This window comes from Balaenoptera borealis (assembly GCF_965194805.1).
Source record: "Balaenoptera borealis genome assembly, chromosome: 16".
Taxonomy (NCBI): domain Eukaryota; kingdom Metazoa; phylum Chordata; class Mammalia; order Artiodactyla; family Balaenopteridae; genus Balaenoptera; species Balaenoptera borealis.
Window position 1 is genome coordinate 42,402,077 of NC_138872.1, and position 15,389 is coordinate 42,417,465.

The 15,389-nt window shown below is 40.3% G+C and overlaps 1 protein-coding gene across 4 annotated transcripts in view; it reads left to right on the forward strand.

The window, feature by feature from the left end:
- Positions 1-15,389, forward strand: part of MACROD2 (mono-ADP ribosylhydrolase 2) — a 1,990,905-nt gene that overhangs the window by 1,365,149 nt on the left and 610,367 nt on the right. For all 4 annotated transcript variants that reach the window (XM_082359151.1, XM_082359149.1, XM_082359153.1 and 1 more), the window contains exon 7: positions 13,813-13,843. In XM_082359151.1, the coding sequence (XP_082215277.1) occupies positions 13,813-13,843 (31 nt within the window). The remainder of the gene's footprint in view (positions 1-13,812; positions 13,844-15,389) is intronic.

A 15,389-nucleotide genomic window follows, 5' to 3' on the forward strand; every position in this document is an offset into this window, starting at 1 on the left:
GACGATGGAGAGAGGAGCAATGCATGGGCTAGTGGGAACAGATAACTACCAGGAACAGTAGCACCTTTGAGATATCTGTGCTTCTAGCAGAACACTGAACACCAGTACAGAAGTGTGAAGTCTGCCAAAAAGGTATCATTTATAGTTTCTACAATTAGATATGAGCTAGAGATCACATGACGAAATGTTGGTTGAGACAGGAATGCATTTCATAGGGTGAAGGAACCTTGGACAGCTCTTTGTAACTCGTGGGAAATAAATCTCTAGTGCAGAATCATTGGCTTCTTACTATGTCCTCAAAAACATTCCTCAGTGACATCTGTTACTAATGAAACTGGTTTTTTTTTTCCATGTTGAGGATGTGTCCCACTTTCAACAAATCCCTCCCAAAAGAAACTGTAACATGGAGGGAGAGGAAAAACCGTGGGCAGAAATTCTTTCACACACTTGAAAGGAGTATAACTCTTGGCTGCAATAAGTTCTGAGACAGAGTTACAACCTGTTATGGATGGTTTATATTTTGTTTGTCCTTAAGAAAGATGCAGTTATAACACTGTGGTTAAAAATCAAGTCCTTTACTTTGTGAAATCAAACTTTCAATGAAGTCAAAGTCTACCAGAGCTAGTGGTAGCTGAATCAAGCTACTACCCCTAAATCAAGAATTATCCCATCCATCCTTTCATCTATCTATCCTTCCATCTTGCCATCCTCATCCCATCCATCCATCCATGCATGCATCTATCCATCTATACCTGTGTGACTTCCTCATTGCCTCTCTAACAGTCATGATGACTTAGTGCATACACTAAGTCAACTCCCTGAGAGTAGAACAAAATTTAATCTAAACTATTTTCTAGTAACTCACAGGTGTGTCACATTCTGCAAAACTTGGTTTGTTCATCTCCCAGTGCAGGAGCCAACACTGACCCTCCACGTATACGGTGAAAGGCCAGCTGCCTGCTTCCTTCCTTGTGGTTCTGGGATGATTCTGGTTGGATGAATGCAGTGATCACTGGGAAATGTGTACAAATAACTCACCTCCTGGGGCCTGAGCTGTCAGACATCTCCTTGCAGACTGGCTGCTCCCCATCTTGTTATTTTTGCTCATTTCCATAATTGAATTTGGTTGATAAAAGTCTTCACAGTGATCGATGGTCCACAAAGCACAGCCATTTTCAGGCCATGAGTAACAATTCTTGAAATTGGGAAATATGACTACAGTTAATTTCCTTTTCCTTTCTTGCTTTCCTTTCCTTTAGTCATTCCTACAGGGTGTGTCCTTTAGACACCTCTTTCTTAGTCATTATCCCCTAATTAATTCCCTTGTTAAATATAAAGTGTGCGTTAGGCTTGACTAATGTCTTCCTTTGTGACTAAGGAAAGAAGAATGTATTACCTTTACATATTGACTCAAGCTGCATAATCATCATTATTTTTACTTAAAGTCCTCATTCTTTACAAACCACGCTGTAGACCCCAAGCAACTGTCAAGAGAGTCTCACCTAAGTCCCATAAATGCGAAAGGGAGTCAGGTGTTTGCACAATTAATTGAGTGTAAAAGTGCCCGTATTCATGTGGAAAACCATCTCTTTTTCTATGTGGTGATTTCAAGTTCACACCATGAAATTATGGAGGGGTTGAAGTGGAATTGCCCAATTTGTGAAGAGAACATGCTGACATTTTAAGAGATGGAAGAGAGCTGTCAAAAAAATCTACAGGCAGGAAATCTGCATATGTGTTGGTAATCTAGCAATCTGCTGTCTAATAATATGGTCTGTGACAGATTAGTAAGCACAGAAAAGCAAGGACCTCAGCACATCCCAGGGGAGCGAGTCTGTGTTGGATACGAGGAGGAAGCAGCCTGGGCTACAGTTGTCTGGTGCAACGGTGGGAAAAAAGGCATTGGTTAGAACAGAATAACACAGTGGTTCTCAAAGTGTCCTAATTTTCAGTTACACTGTGGCCCTGATCTTCAGTGTGATGGCAGATTTAATAACTGTTGAGATCTGGTAGCTAGTGCCTAGAAGGGTTTTCATACTGTGTTGATGTCAAAAACGAATTCTCATCTCTAACCAGTCCTTCCTCAAGGACCGGGGATGTTCAAGGCGGATTCTTCTCTCATAACCTCCCCCTTCTCCGTTGACCTTACTTACTCTGTTCTGCAGTGGAAAGTGCTTAGAATTTTGAGTCAAAAGATCAGGGCTTAGAATTTTGAGTCAAAAGATCAGGGCTTCTGTCTGAGCTTTTCCTCTTAGTCACTGTGTGATGTTGGGGAGCTTTCTCACTCCATCAGGGGATGTTAATAATATTGCTTCCCCTCAGGCTTCTGTGTTGTTAATGAAAGACAGCAAAGCCCATGTAAAAACAACCGGGGAGCTTTAGAATTTATTAGACCGTATCTTTATTTCTATATATTTGCTTAAGCCACAAGAGGAGGAGAACCTGATAGCTGAAGCTATTGGACACCCTGGTATCCTTTTCCATGGTCTTTTGGTAAATATTGTTGACTGTGTATTATCTCTCTCCCTTCTCACAGCTGTTCAGTTTGTTAACAGATCATTAGGGAGTCTTGGAAGAAAAGTGGAGACACAGGTTGGCTGAGAAATGGTTGAGTTACTATATCCGTTGTGCCCAATCCATGCATAGACTTTTAGAAAATATCACCTCACCACCCAAGTGTGTCAAGGCTTTGGGCTGCTCCTCTATGAGACCATCTGTGTTTCTTGTTTTGTGGTTGTTTGTTGGTAATGGATTTTCTTAAATGTTTCCTTTGGAAGTCACATCTTCAACTTTCTAATTAAGGAAAACATGGAGATGCAACTTATTATTAAGGAAGCCAAGGATTGACTCAAAGCCAAGAGTAGATAATAACCCCTACTTGGGTTTGTTTAACAGAAGTTTACATGGTACATATTCTTTATGGGGCCTTGCCCTAGGCATGGAAGACAGAAAGTCCCAGGACCACTGCCCCCTCCCTGCATGGTCACTCTCTGAATCCCCTCCGGTTGTCTGTCCCTGGCAGCCACTCCTTGGTTTTGAGCCAGGTCTCTGTTGTTCAAGTTACTCATGATCTTAAGGATGCTTCTTTACAAGGATCCACCTGCTTTTACTTCTCCCTCTTACCAAGACTGACCAGAAGTGGCCATGGTCTCTGTTTCCTCTGAGATTCTCCCAAAATCACCTGTCAGGTTTATTTCACTTTAGAAGTTCTGCTGCAGCCACATCAAGCTTACTAACAATAGCAGATATCTGCGTTGGTTCCCCAAAAGCAGTCTCTGGGATGAGGATTTGGGAGAAAGGGATTTGTTAGGACAATCCCAGGAAAAAAAAAACAGGTGAGATGTGAAGACTGAGACTGGAAGGGAAGGGTGGATGTCAGGCTGTGTCCCAGGTGACTGCAAAGTCCCAGGGCAATGCTCCTCAGATGCAGGTCACACCTCAGCTTTGTCCCCTCCAGGGCAAAGATGCAGGAGTGTCCATTACCCTCCACACCCCACCCACCAGACATTGATTGGTTAAGGGCTGCCCTGGAGGCGTTTGATTCGCAGACTCCCGGAGCTCTGAGTGCATTGGCAAAGCGGGCCTGGCAGCCCGAGGGCATCCCTGTGACAGCTGCTGTGTGTGGGGCTTGCCTCTGGCAGGGTTAGTAAAGGACAGGACACTGACGGTGTCCCAGCCACGCTAAGGAAAGCTCCAGGGCCCCTAAGTCCTCCAGAGCTCCACCTACAGCCCTGCGCTCTTTCCGGCGGGGCTCTGGTCCCTCAGTACTATGTGTATAGGGTGCCTCCTTGTCATTCTGGCCCCCTCTTCAGCCAGGAAGGCCCCTCTGTGCAGAAACAGTCAGGCCTCGTGATGGCTGTGAGCTTTGGGCCTTTCAATCTCAAGTGGGTAATTTACTTCTCAGGAGCTCTGAGATGATTGACTGTTATCTCAACTTTCCCAGCTCTACCCAGGAAAAGGTCACCTAAGGGCATCCCCTCACACCCCTCACCTCTTGGTACCAGGGGTGCAAAATGAGCCTAGTACATGTACTTAATTATGAAGAAGATGTGGGAGCAGATAATTCCAAAATTAGAGGTGATTAGGGTTATGGAAAAAAAACATCATTTTAGGAATATTTTGTTTCAGTAGGAGCTTCCATATTGCACAACTAGTTTGCTATTAATATGAGAAGTGTTTTAGTTTGTTTTCCTTTTTTTAAACTTTTGTTTCTTCCCTTTGCTTCTACGTAAAGGGAGTTTACAAATGTAGACATTTTGGAACAGAATGCACATTCTTTTGGGTTCATTGGGTTTATGGGGACTTGCTCTCATTTTCACATATGTAGAGTCTCCAGTAAAACATTCCTACCAGTCACTCGAGAAAGCTCGGGCAAGAGGCAAGTATTTTCCCTTTGCTGATTCTGACGTTCTGCATCCTAATAAATTCATGGTGGAGGTAATCCAGCTGTCTTCTTGGAAAATATAAAGTTTAGAAGAGGACTCTGGCTCTTCATGGCTATGTAATAGTTTGTTTTATACTGCGTGGAGTTGTAGTTATAAACACGAAAGCAGCTGGCAATAAATGACTTTATGACAGCTATTTCCAAGGTATAATGAAGAAAACAAAAACAAAGTTACTGCTTATAATTATGGTGCCTGGGTGAACCTGCCCCATGCACTCCAAACACTACTCTGGTCGTTTCCACATGATCTCATTCACAGGCTCCTTTAAATGACCTTGGCCTTCAGGTTATTTAGCTTTGGGGTTGGGAGTGCACTGATAGTATTTGCATTTTCCAGTGCAATTTGTTAAAGAGACAGCATCCTTTTGCTCTATTCACCCATGTAATGGGAAAAAAAACTGGAATTATTGACTCTTCTCTAACTGTTGGAGACATTTTACATTGAAAAAATATTTTGGGGAGAGCAGTTTGTCAGTACAGTCAGCCCTCTGTACCCATGGGTTCCTGATCTACAGATTCAACCAAGAGCAGATCAAAAATATTTTTTAAAAAAATTCCAGAAAGTTCCAAAAAAGCAAAACTTGACTTTGTTATGGACCGACGACTATTTACATAGCAATTTACATTGTATTTACATGGCATTTACATTGTATTAGGTATTATAAGTAATCTAGAGATGATTTAAAGTGTATGAGAAGGTGTGCATAGGATATATGCAAATACTACACCATTTTATGCAAATGACTTGAGCATTCGTGGATTTGCGTATTTGAGGAGGGTCCTGGAAGGACTGTATTTTCAAAATTTTAAACTTTTCCTTTAACTCAATGGTTAAACAAGTTAATTTTTATCAAGGAATATATCCTACCGGAATATATTAGGTACACAAAGGCATAGTCAAGAATGCTTATGGCAGGGTTATTGTAGTAGTATTTACAAACAACCCACATGTTTATCATGTTAAGTAAACATAGTGTCCATGCCTAGAATAGTATGTAGACATTAGATCATCATACACTGATACTGAAAGTTCTCCAAGATCTAGTGCATGAAAAAAGCTAGTCTCAGAAGATACAACACAACATATGTTCCAATTTGTGTAGAAAAAAAAAAAATCTAACTATGTTTGTATGGCCATATAACTCAATTATTAATTCATTCATCCATTCAACAGATATTTATTGAGTGTCAGGCCCCATTCTAGATGCAGTTGATACAACAATAAGTAAAACAAAGGTCTTCCTGGGTTCTGCCTGCCAGTGGGGGGTTGAGGTTGAGGAAGCAATGAACAATCAAGCACCTGTGTGTCAGGTGGTATATAGGAGTCAATCCAGCAGCCTAAGGGAAGAGAGAGGAATTTAACTCGAGGCCAGAAAGAACCTCACTGAGGAGGTGACATCTGACCAGGGATCTCAAAGGAAGTGTGCCCGACAGAGGGGACAGCTAGGCCAAAGGCCCCGAAGCAGGACTGTGCTTTCTGTGTTTGAAGAACCAAAGGAGACCAGCATGGCTGGAACTCTGTGAGCAAGGGGACAAGTGGAAGGAAAGGAGGGTGGAGAAGAAGCCAGGAGCCAAATCACGGGGACATTGGAGGCCACGCTCTCCTGACTTCACATTTTATTTAAATGTGATGTGAAGGGACTAAAGCTTTGAGATCAGGAAAAAGACACAATCTCAGGCTTTAAAATGTAAACGTATGGAGTGGTGTGACACTCCCAGTGCTATTGGTCGTGATGGCCCAAGAGGAAGGTTTTCTAGTTAAATCCAAGAAAGAGAGGGTGGGACTGTAGGAGAAAGTTCTCACTGCTGTCTGCCTACGCCTGCCTTCTTTAAGTCTTTTGAGAATTATTTATAAGTTCTTTGTATAATTCACAAGTATTAAAGGTAAAAAGTCAATAATTCCTTACCCAAAATAAAGCAATATCTTAGCATTCCGTTCTGTGACCTTGAGGAAGTTCACTTTCTTAGCTTTCTCTCCTCTATGTTTATGAAGAGGGGGGAATAGATTCTTTATCACAGGATTGTTCATGAGAATGAATCAGACTCTATGCAGAGAGCTTTTAGCCCGTGCTCGGCACATTGGAGCAGAGTGGTCACCCTTATCTGTGGCGGACACATTCCAAGACCGCCGTGGATTCCTGAAACGTGGATAGTACTGAACCCTATATATACTATGTTTTTTCCTGTACGTACATACCTATGATAAAGTGTAATTTATAAATTAGGTACAGTAAGAGATTAACAACAATAAAGAATAATAAAATAGAACTATTATAACAATATACTGTAATAAAAGTTATATGAATATAGTCTCTCTCTCTCTCTCTCAAAATATCTTGTACAAATGTAATGCCTTTTCCATGTTCACTAAGCACTTATCACACACCACAGCTCTAAATTTTGTGGTTTGATTTGTGACAGCAAAGCTAACACGGATTTATTTTTCCTTCTTCACAGTTTTGTGATAGAAGATTCATTCTTACCCTAATCTTAGCAACCTCAGCACACAATTGTTTTTTTCTTTCCTTATTGACTTGAGAGCTTCCACCTTTTCACTAAGGGAAGCACTGCTCCTCCTTGGCCTATCTGAATTGTCAGCATCACTACTTCTGTGTTTTGGGGGTAAAATAAGCTTTACTTGAACACAAGCACCGTAATACGGCTATACTATGACAGCCTAGCTGATAAACTGAGGTGGTTTACTAAGTGACTGGAGGGTGGGATACATGGATGATTCACGTCCCAGGCAGGATGGAGTGAGATGACGCTAGATTTCATCATGCTACTCAGAATGGAGCACGATTTAAAATTTGTGAATTGTTTATTTCTGGAATTTTCCATTTAATATTTTTAGACTGCAGTTGACCATGGGTAACTGAAACTGAGGAAAGCAAAAACACAGATAAGAGAGGGGACTACCATAATTCAAGAATGACAGCTATTGTTGTTGCTAGGCTACCACCTCCCATGTCAAAACACCATGAGGAATTCGGGATGCTGTAAAATTGCCTGGCTCTTCATCACCTTTATCCTGAGTTGTAGAGAAGCATAAGAGGCTGTTTCATAGCTTTATAGAATGTAATAGCTGAATAATCCAACTGGTCCAACTCTGCTTCTTTTATAATTGGAGAAACTGAGGCCCTAAGGGGCTATACTGTTGGCTTTCCAATTTATAGCTAATAAGTGACCCTGGTCTCTTGGCTTCCAATGCAAATCTCTATTTACTGCATCAGTGTTTCCCTAACTTTAAGCATTCATATTCCATCTTCTAATATGATAATTATCTTGTATTTAATTGAATCGTTAACTACATTTATTTTCAAAGGAAACTTTATAGCCTCACCCTAGGTGGAAAACCATTATTCCTTGTTATAATACATTAGAATAACTTATAGATTTAGCATATGTATATTGTTGCTATTGCCACAGTAATGCTGTGTAACAAACAACTCCAAAACTTAGTGATATACAATGGTAAGCATGTCTTCCTTGCTCACAGGCCTGTGGGTTGGTCGGAGCACAGCTGATCTAGGCTGGGTTAAGTTGACCTGTTCTACTTGTCCCCAGACTCTCTGGACCAGCAGCTACATGAAGCATGTTCTTCTCATGGTTCCCCTCCAAAGGCAGGATTGCAAATGTTCAAACCTAAGTGTCGTGTTTACTATTTTCCCAATGACCAAACCAAGTTGTATGCTCAAATCCATCATCAGTGAGACAAGGAAAAAGCATCATCCCCTGGTGGAGGAAAGGCAAAATCAATACCAAAGTGTATAGATAGAAGGGGAGATGAAGACTTGAGACAAATAATGGAGTATATAAAAGCAATATGGTCAATATTACCTTGAAATGGGTAATGACTATTTGTTTGCTACCCCAAAATACCTTGCATACACCTAGACTTAGGCATGTCACAGTTTGAGAAATACCCAAGTATGCTTAATCCTGGATAAGAGGACTTTGGTACAACCTACTAGGCTGATAACCAAGCATCTAAAGACAAAGAATGGTACCCTGAATTTCACTGATGCACATTTTCTCATATTCTATCATCTTTGAAAGTAGGATGCCTCTTACAGCCTGGGATGTTTTACAGTCAAGCATAGTTGTGGTAAGATTTCACTGCCTGTATAGGTGTGTGGTTGACTGTCATCCCCGAGGCATTGCCTGGACAGCTGCAACCACTTGACTTTCAGCCACCCAACCGGTTAGGGGCCAGTTAAGGAGAAGGTGTGTGTCTTCGATATTGTCTGGTTCCTTCTTTGTTAGCAACTAAGAAGGAACAAGCTTCAAAACTTTCAGAGAGGGTGTTACAGGCTTGGAAGAAAAATTCAGAGTCAACAGTGGAGCACTCGTGAAGGACTGAATCGACACCATTCTTGAGAGCACAAGGATAAAACTGTGGAAAACTCATATCTAGGATTCTGTTTTGAAAAGTAATTCAGAAGTACTGGACTCTTAACATGAGGAAGTTTAAGAAATTGTAACCAATTTATCTCCTTTTTATCTATGCTCTAGAACAAGCTGTGCCTTAAGAAATGATTTAAATAAATCCAAAGTAACAATTTCAATACTTATAGAATAAAAAATCCTAAGTGATAAGAAAACTGTATTTTCGGTTACAGAGCTTCCTCTTACTTAGTGGTACACAAAGTACAACAACGTAATGGCATCTCTTACAATGGACAGCTTCCTCAATTCAGTGAACCGTAATATATAATTAAAAACACTTAAATGAGAGGTGTATCAGATAGCATGCTTTTGCTTGCAGATAATGGAGAATCTTAAACTGACTAAGCAATATGGAAGTGTCGACTCAGCAATCGAAAGATTCTAGAGGTTGGGAGCGCTTTACAGTTAATTTACACCAACAGCCAGTGATGCCAGAATGCACCATTTCTCCATCCTTGTGGCTAAGAGAGGTGTGGCTACTCATCTTCATCAATCATCACCTTCCTGTGGAGCTGAGGGTGGAGTCAGCCCTACTTTGATCACAAGGCTGCTGTATAAGTAGTGGGTGGACGGTAATGACCGTGGATAAGAAGGAGAGGAAGAAATTCCCACTTTGCAGGAATGCAGGAATCAAGGGTCAAGGAAAAGCAAGTGATGGTTATGATGTTGGCTTAGGGTTCATTGCCTTGGTTTTGAGGCACTGTTAGGGTCAAAACAAAGGTTGAGGAGTATTTCTTTCCTTGCCCTCAAGTTACTGAGACAGAAATGGGAGAAGTGGAAACAGATATTCAAGAGGATGGGAAGTATAGTCTACAGCCTGAAGGATTTAAGTGTTCCTACAAATGTGCTTGAAACCAACATGCTGGGCTAAGGAAGTATTTTCTAGGTGGCGGCCCAATCTATAATTTCACAAAAGAAAATTCCTCTCTCACTCTCCAAGTCAAACGATTATTTTTCTTTCCCCCAAGAGAGAAGTGCATGATGATTTGGAAAACAAACAAACAGAACTGGCTAAAAGTCAAGTGCTATAAAGTTTCTGGTGGCTGTAGGGTCAGCCCTGGTTAGCATGGAGATGTCTTGCTCCTGGAGCTTGCGGGAAGGGGAATTTGGAGCCTTACAAATTCGACTGATGATGTCATTCCCCAAGTGCTACAGGTGACTGCAGAGTTCTATGCACTTAAAACAAACCAGGCTAATCGGCCTGGGTTTTGGTACAATCTATCATTCTTCCACAGGAGAGGATTTTTGTGGGAGGTGGTTATGTTAAATATAACTTTGAAGTAAAGAAATCCCATGCTACTCAATTCTGGTGGCCCCATCAGAAATTTATTATGGCAAAGAACACAGACTCTGTGCTGTAAAATCCCTTAGTTGAACTCACTTGCTCTCTCTTTCTTTCTCAATCTCTCTCTCTCAAGTAATAAGAAGTGATTAATACTGAGATTTAGTCTGGATGAATGATATGCAAAGTTGTTTTACATACAATGAGTTTTTACCATGATATTGCAATCCCATCTCTGCTTTATCATTGCCTTTTTGTTTGAATTAATGCAATAATATTACCAAGGGTATCCTCCATTACACAGCTGTTTGCCTTCACATTCAAGGCGACAGTGTCATTTTCAGATGAAGCTATTTGTCCTTGTTAAAACAGGCAAGGCAATTGGTACATTCAGACTCAATTATTAAGTTGCATGATTGATTCCAAGTTAGAGCTGGGAGCTGAGGCAAATGAAAGTTGCCATTAGCTGTTCAGTGTGCTCTCTCTTCTGCTAGATCTGACGGGAGAATGACTCATAATTCTGGGCCTGAGAGGGAAGCAAAGGGGAGTGAACCCAGATCAGTTCCCCAGGAGGCAGACTCTTGAGATGGAGTTTAGGGTACAGGATGTTTACTGAGCTGTGCTCTGGGGATCAACACCTGGAGAAGACAGGGGATAGAAGTGGGAGGGGGCAGAGGGAAAGATGAACTGCCGTGTGGCTCAGTGATGGCCTTGCTCACCCCGTTGGGAGCTCTGGGGCTGCAGGGCCCTTCAGTGCTGCACTGATTTGAGCCAAGATGACCAAGCCCTTTATACTCTGCATTGATTATGGGAACGGGCATGACCCCAGTGAGGTGGGTCTTTGCATCTGACACAGTCCCTGAAAAGGTTAACAGTTGAAGGCTGTCTGCTGACAGCACTGCTGGGGTCTAGGCACTAGATTCTAGGGCAGTAGTCCTCAGCCAGGGGTGATTTCGCCCCCTAGGGGACATTTGACAATGTCTGGAAATGTTTTTGATTGTCAAGACTGGGGGCCCTGCTCCTAGCGAGTGGATAGAGCGCAGGGATGCTGTTAAACATCTCACCATGCACGAGGCAGCCCCCAGCAGTAATCATCTGGTCCCAAATATCGACAGTGCCAAGGTCAGGAAGCCTTGCTCTAGGGCAACAGATCCCCCGCCCTGAAGCAGAGCCTGGTGGGCATCACAGTGGCCACCACAAGAATCAACGTTAATTGAGATATTGTTACTTGTCAGCCGCAGTGCTCTGTGTTCCTTATTCCTCCTCATCCTCCCGCAAACCCCTTAGGGGAGCCTTAGAGTTTCCATCTACTGAAGAGGATTCTCAGAGCAGTTAAGTAAACTCCTCAACATCATGAACGGGAAGAACCCCCAGGTGGGATTTCAAGCAGACTGGCTCCTGGAAAACATTCTAGTATCTTCTAGTTTCCGCTTGATGGCTTGATGCAGGCATTCTCAAAGTTTTCTCTTTGTCTACCCGGAGCACAAGATAGATGATGTTACGTGTTCAGTTTGCTTCCATGGAATTCCTGGGGCACCAGCTATAAACCCGCCTCTTTCTACCTCATTTAAAAGGCACAATGAAACATGAGTGAGCATGGCACAAATTACAGGGATGACTCTGAATCCTCTCTAATTTGTATTTCTGAGCAGGCCATTCCTGAACTTCTGGCCCTTACTATTAGTAAGCATGCAGTTGATTTCCACAGGCAGACTGCAGCCTGTGGATAATCTTGGTGAATGCCTCTAAAAAGACTACAATATTTTCAGAAGAATTTGCTCCATACTATCTCTTCATGTTTCTATGTCATTGGATGGATTGAGTTATTCAGGAACATTCTTCAGAACTTATTGGCACCTCAAGAATGTAAGGAATCAAAGAATTAACTCATTAATTCATTTAAAAAATAGCCCCTACTCCATTCCAGAAACTGTCCTATTTTCTCATTAGAAACAGTAGCATTTACTAGTAAAGGAACAGAAAAAAAAATCTATCATTTCACGGACATATAGGTAAGCTTAACAGAGTCAATTATTACTCTGTCTAAAACAAAATCACGTAAATTGTGACTTTTTAAATAGAATATCCAAGTAAAGGGAATAAACATATATTCTATAAAAATGTTAAGGAAAATAAAATGTAGTACACATTTAACCCAAAGATATGAATAAAAAAGGCTTAAACATTTCATTATAGTTGAGTCCCATCATAATGTTAGTTATTACAGTCAATAGCAACTTCAGTTTTTTGAATTTCTAGCGCAGTATCAGTCCTTTTTAAAAAAATTCTGTCATTAATTCCTACAGCATACTTCTATATGGTAAATGTTATCTGCATTTTCCATGGGAAAATCCAAAGATGAAAACAACTTGATCAAATTTATACAAAGGTACATTAGCAGAGGACATCGTCATGCTCAGATCCCTTTCTATCGTTAGAAAGCTCAATTTTGACTTAACTCTATTTACATTTGTTCATTCACTCTTTTCATCAAATTCTTTAAATATTGCTAAGTAAAATACAGTGTCTTAGTCAATTTGGGCTGCTATAACAAATTGCTGGGTGGCTTAAACAACAAACATTCATTTCTCATGGTTGAGAGGTCAAAGATCAAGGTGCCAGCAGATCTGGTGTTTGGTGAGGGCGCACTTCCTGGTTTGCAGATGGCTGTCTTCTCATTGTACTTCACTTAGTGGACAACAGAGCGTGCTAGCTATCTTCCTCTTCTAAGAATTCTAATCCCATCATGGGGGCTCAACCCTCATGACCTAATTAACTCCCAAACATCTCACCTCCAAATACCATCACATTAGAGTTTCAGCAGATACGTTTGGGTGGACACAAACATTCAATCCATAGCATATGGTATAAGCAGTGGTTTGCCAGCAAATGTTTAAAAAATGACTCAAAAAAATTATTATGCATGCCTGTAAGTTTATTTTTTAATTTTACCGATACAAAGAATGTATAGCACACAACTTAAATATAAGAATAGACTATATAATACCCTCTGTTAGAAATTCTGTATAGCCAATTGATTCTTACAGAATCCTTTTGTTAAATTTTATCAAAATTTTGTATCCATAGCCAACGTCTGGTTTCAGTTGACCCACATGTATAGTGCACCATGAACGTTGATTGATATTTTCAGATTTTATGCCACCAACATGATGTCACTTAACACAGAGCTGGGGCAGGATGCGCAGTAGCCTACTGGTATATAGTATTTCCACCAGACATGTATGATAGACATAGTCATCTTAAAAGCAGAGGTAATAGTAGAATGTGGCACAAGGAAGCGATGATGACTATTTGTTTTAGATATGACTTAGCTCATTGAAGGTTTATGTGATTTAATTTCTTAATAATTGTTTAACAGTTGGTTTCCAAGATTCCTGGAAATTTAACTGTTGGTTCTTGTGAGCTGGCATAATTGCTGGTAAAGAAAATTTTTCAGTTAATCAAATATGCCATTTCCACGATGTCTCCTATTCCAACTGAGTGGGGTTCAGAGCTCAGAGTATGTGAGTAGAGGGCATCCCATTATCAAGCAAAACAGATGTTGAAATAGATGATGTCGGGTGTGAGCAGAATCGTGCCTTTAAAATTTATTGTTATTTTTGTGGTTTATTCACAGGCATTTCCCTGCATCTCAACAGGCATTTATGGTAAGTGATCTATCTTTTGGTAATGTTTATATTTCTTTATTTTGTTGTTAAAATCAAGGTTAACAGGAAAAATAAGAGGTTCTCTGATGCATATAGTTTGCTGTGATATAAAGAGACTCAAAATGCAGGTCACATCCCATTGAGGAATCTCGAGAGGCTATTTGGATATTTTGTGTGTTGTTGAATTTAGTTGTATTGCATACCATGTGCAATGATTAGATGCACTGTGGCTTAACGTCTTTTGTTAGGTAAAAATTTTGCTCTAGTAGGATCTGACCTCTAATAGTATTTTCTTTAATAAAGTCAGGTTTTTCTGTTAGATGAATCATAATGCATATAAAACCTAACATTACCATTATTTTGTTGAGAATTACAAAATAATAGAAGTGTTAAAATGCACACACGTATATGTCCGTATATTTAAATTAAAAAAAAAATGTGACAATAAAAACAAATACTTTTAATAAGATGCAAATTTTTTTTTCTGGTATTGATAGATTGTTTTAAGTAGTGGCTGCTTCACTTACAGATGGAAGCAAAATGTTTTTATCATTACTTGTTTTCACTAGACTAAAGCTCTCTAAATATTCTTCTACCTACAATGACATATCCCTATGCTTTTTATCTCAGGCCATTAATAAATCTGTTTTACACATTCAGCTAAAACAGAGTTTGTCGTTTTAGGGTTTTCTGATCAAGCAAAATAGATTATGACATTTCTGAGTTCAAACTTCTCACATGGAGACTCTTAACTGAAAAATAAAATATGTACAAATGTAAAAAATTATTTAAGTTCATCACTATAGGGGAAGGATAGCTAAAGTGATATCAAAGATAGGAGACTTATTTCCTCTTAATATGGTATTTTTTTTGAAGGTTTTGGTGAGAATAAAGTGGAAAATGGAGGCCTGAATCAAATTAAATGGGGAAAGATTTGGTGACATTATTTAAAAATTTAAGGCATGCTTTTTTTCTCTCTGGATTCCACTACAGCCTGTCTTTGTAGAAACACATTGGACACTGGGCTGGTGGGCTAAGCTGGACCATCTGCACCATTATCCCCATCATGGCCACTCTTTCTGCCTCACAGATACCCAGTTATAACTCTTACTTATATATTTGCTTAAAGGAAGTATTACATGCAAAGTTTTACTTGGTCAAGCGCCCAAATCTTCATTTCACCTTGTCTAAAAGCAAATCAGACTCCACCACAGAAATGGTTCTGATTTTTGAAAATGTTCTCTTATGACAATCTTGATTTTCCTTGACAAAAAAACGAGCAAAAACCCGGCTTCCAAAAACAGTCCTATGTCGTATTGTCGATGTCCATTGTGTCTCTGAGAATCTTATGGTAGTGTACAAAGACTTTCAGAAGCTGAATTTAACACGATGCATTAAGAAAGGGGGAAATGGCAGGAAAAGGAAATAGAAAAGTAAAGGAAGATGAGGAGGGAACACTAAAATGAAAGGCTGAAGAGAGCATAGTAAAAACTAAATCAAAACTAAAGTGGGGGCTTCCCTGGTGGTGCAGTGGTTGGGAGTCTGC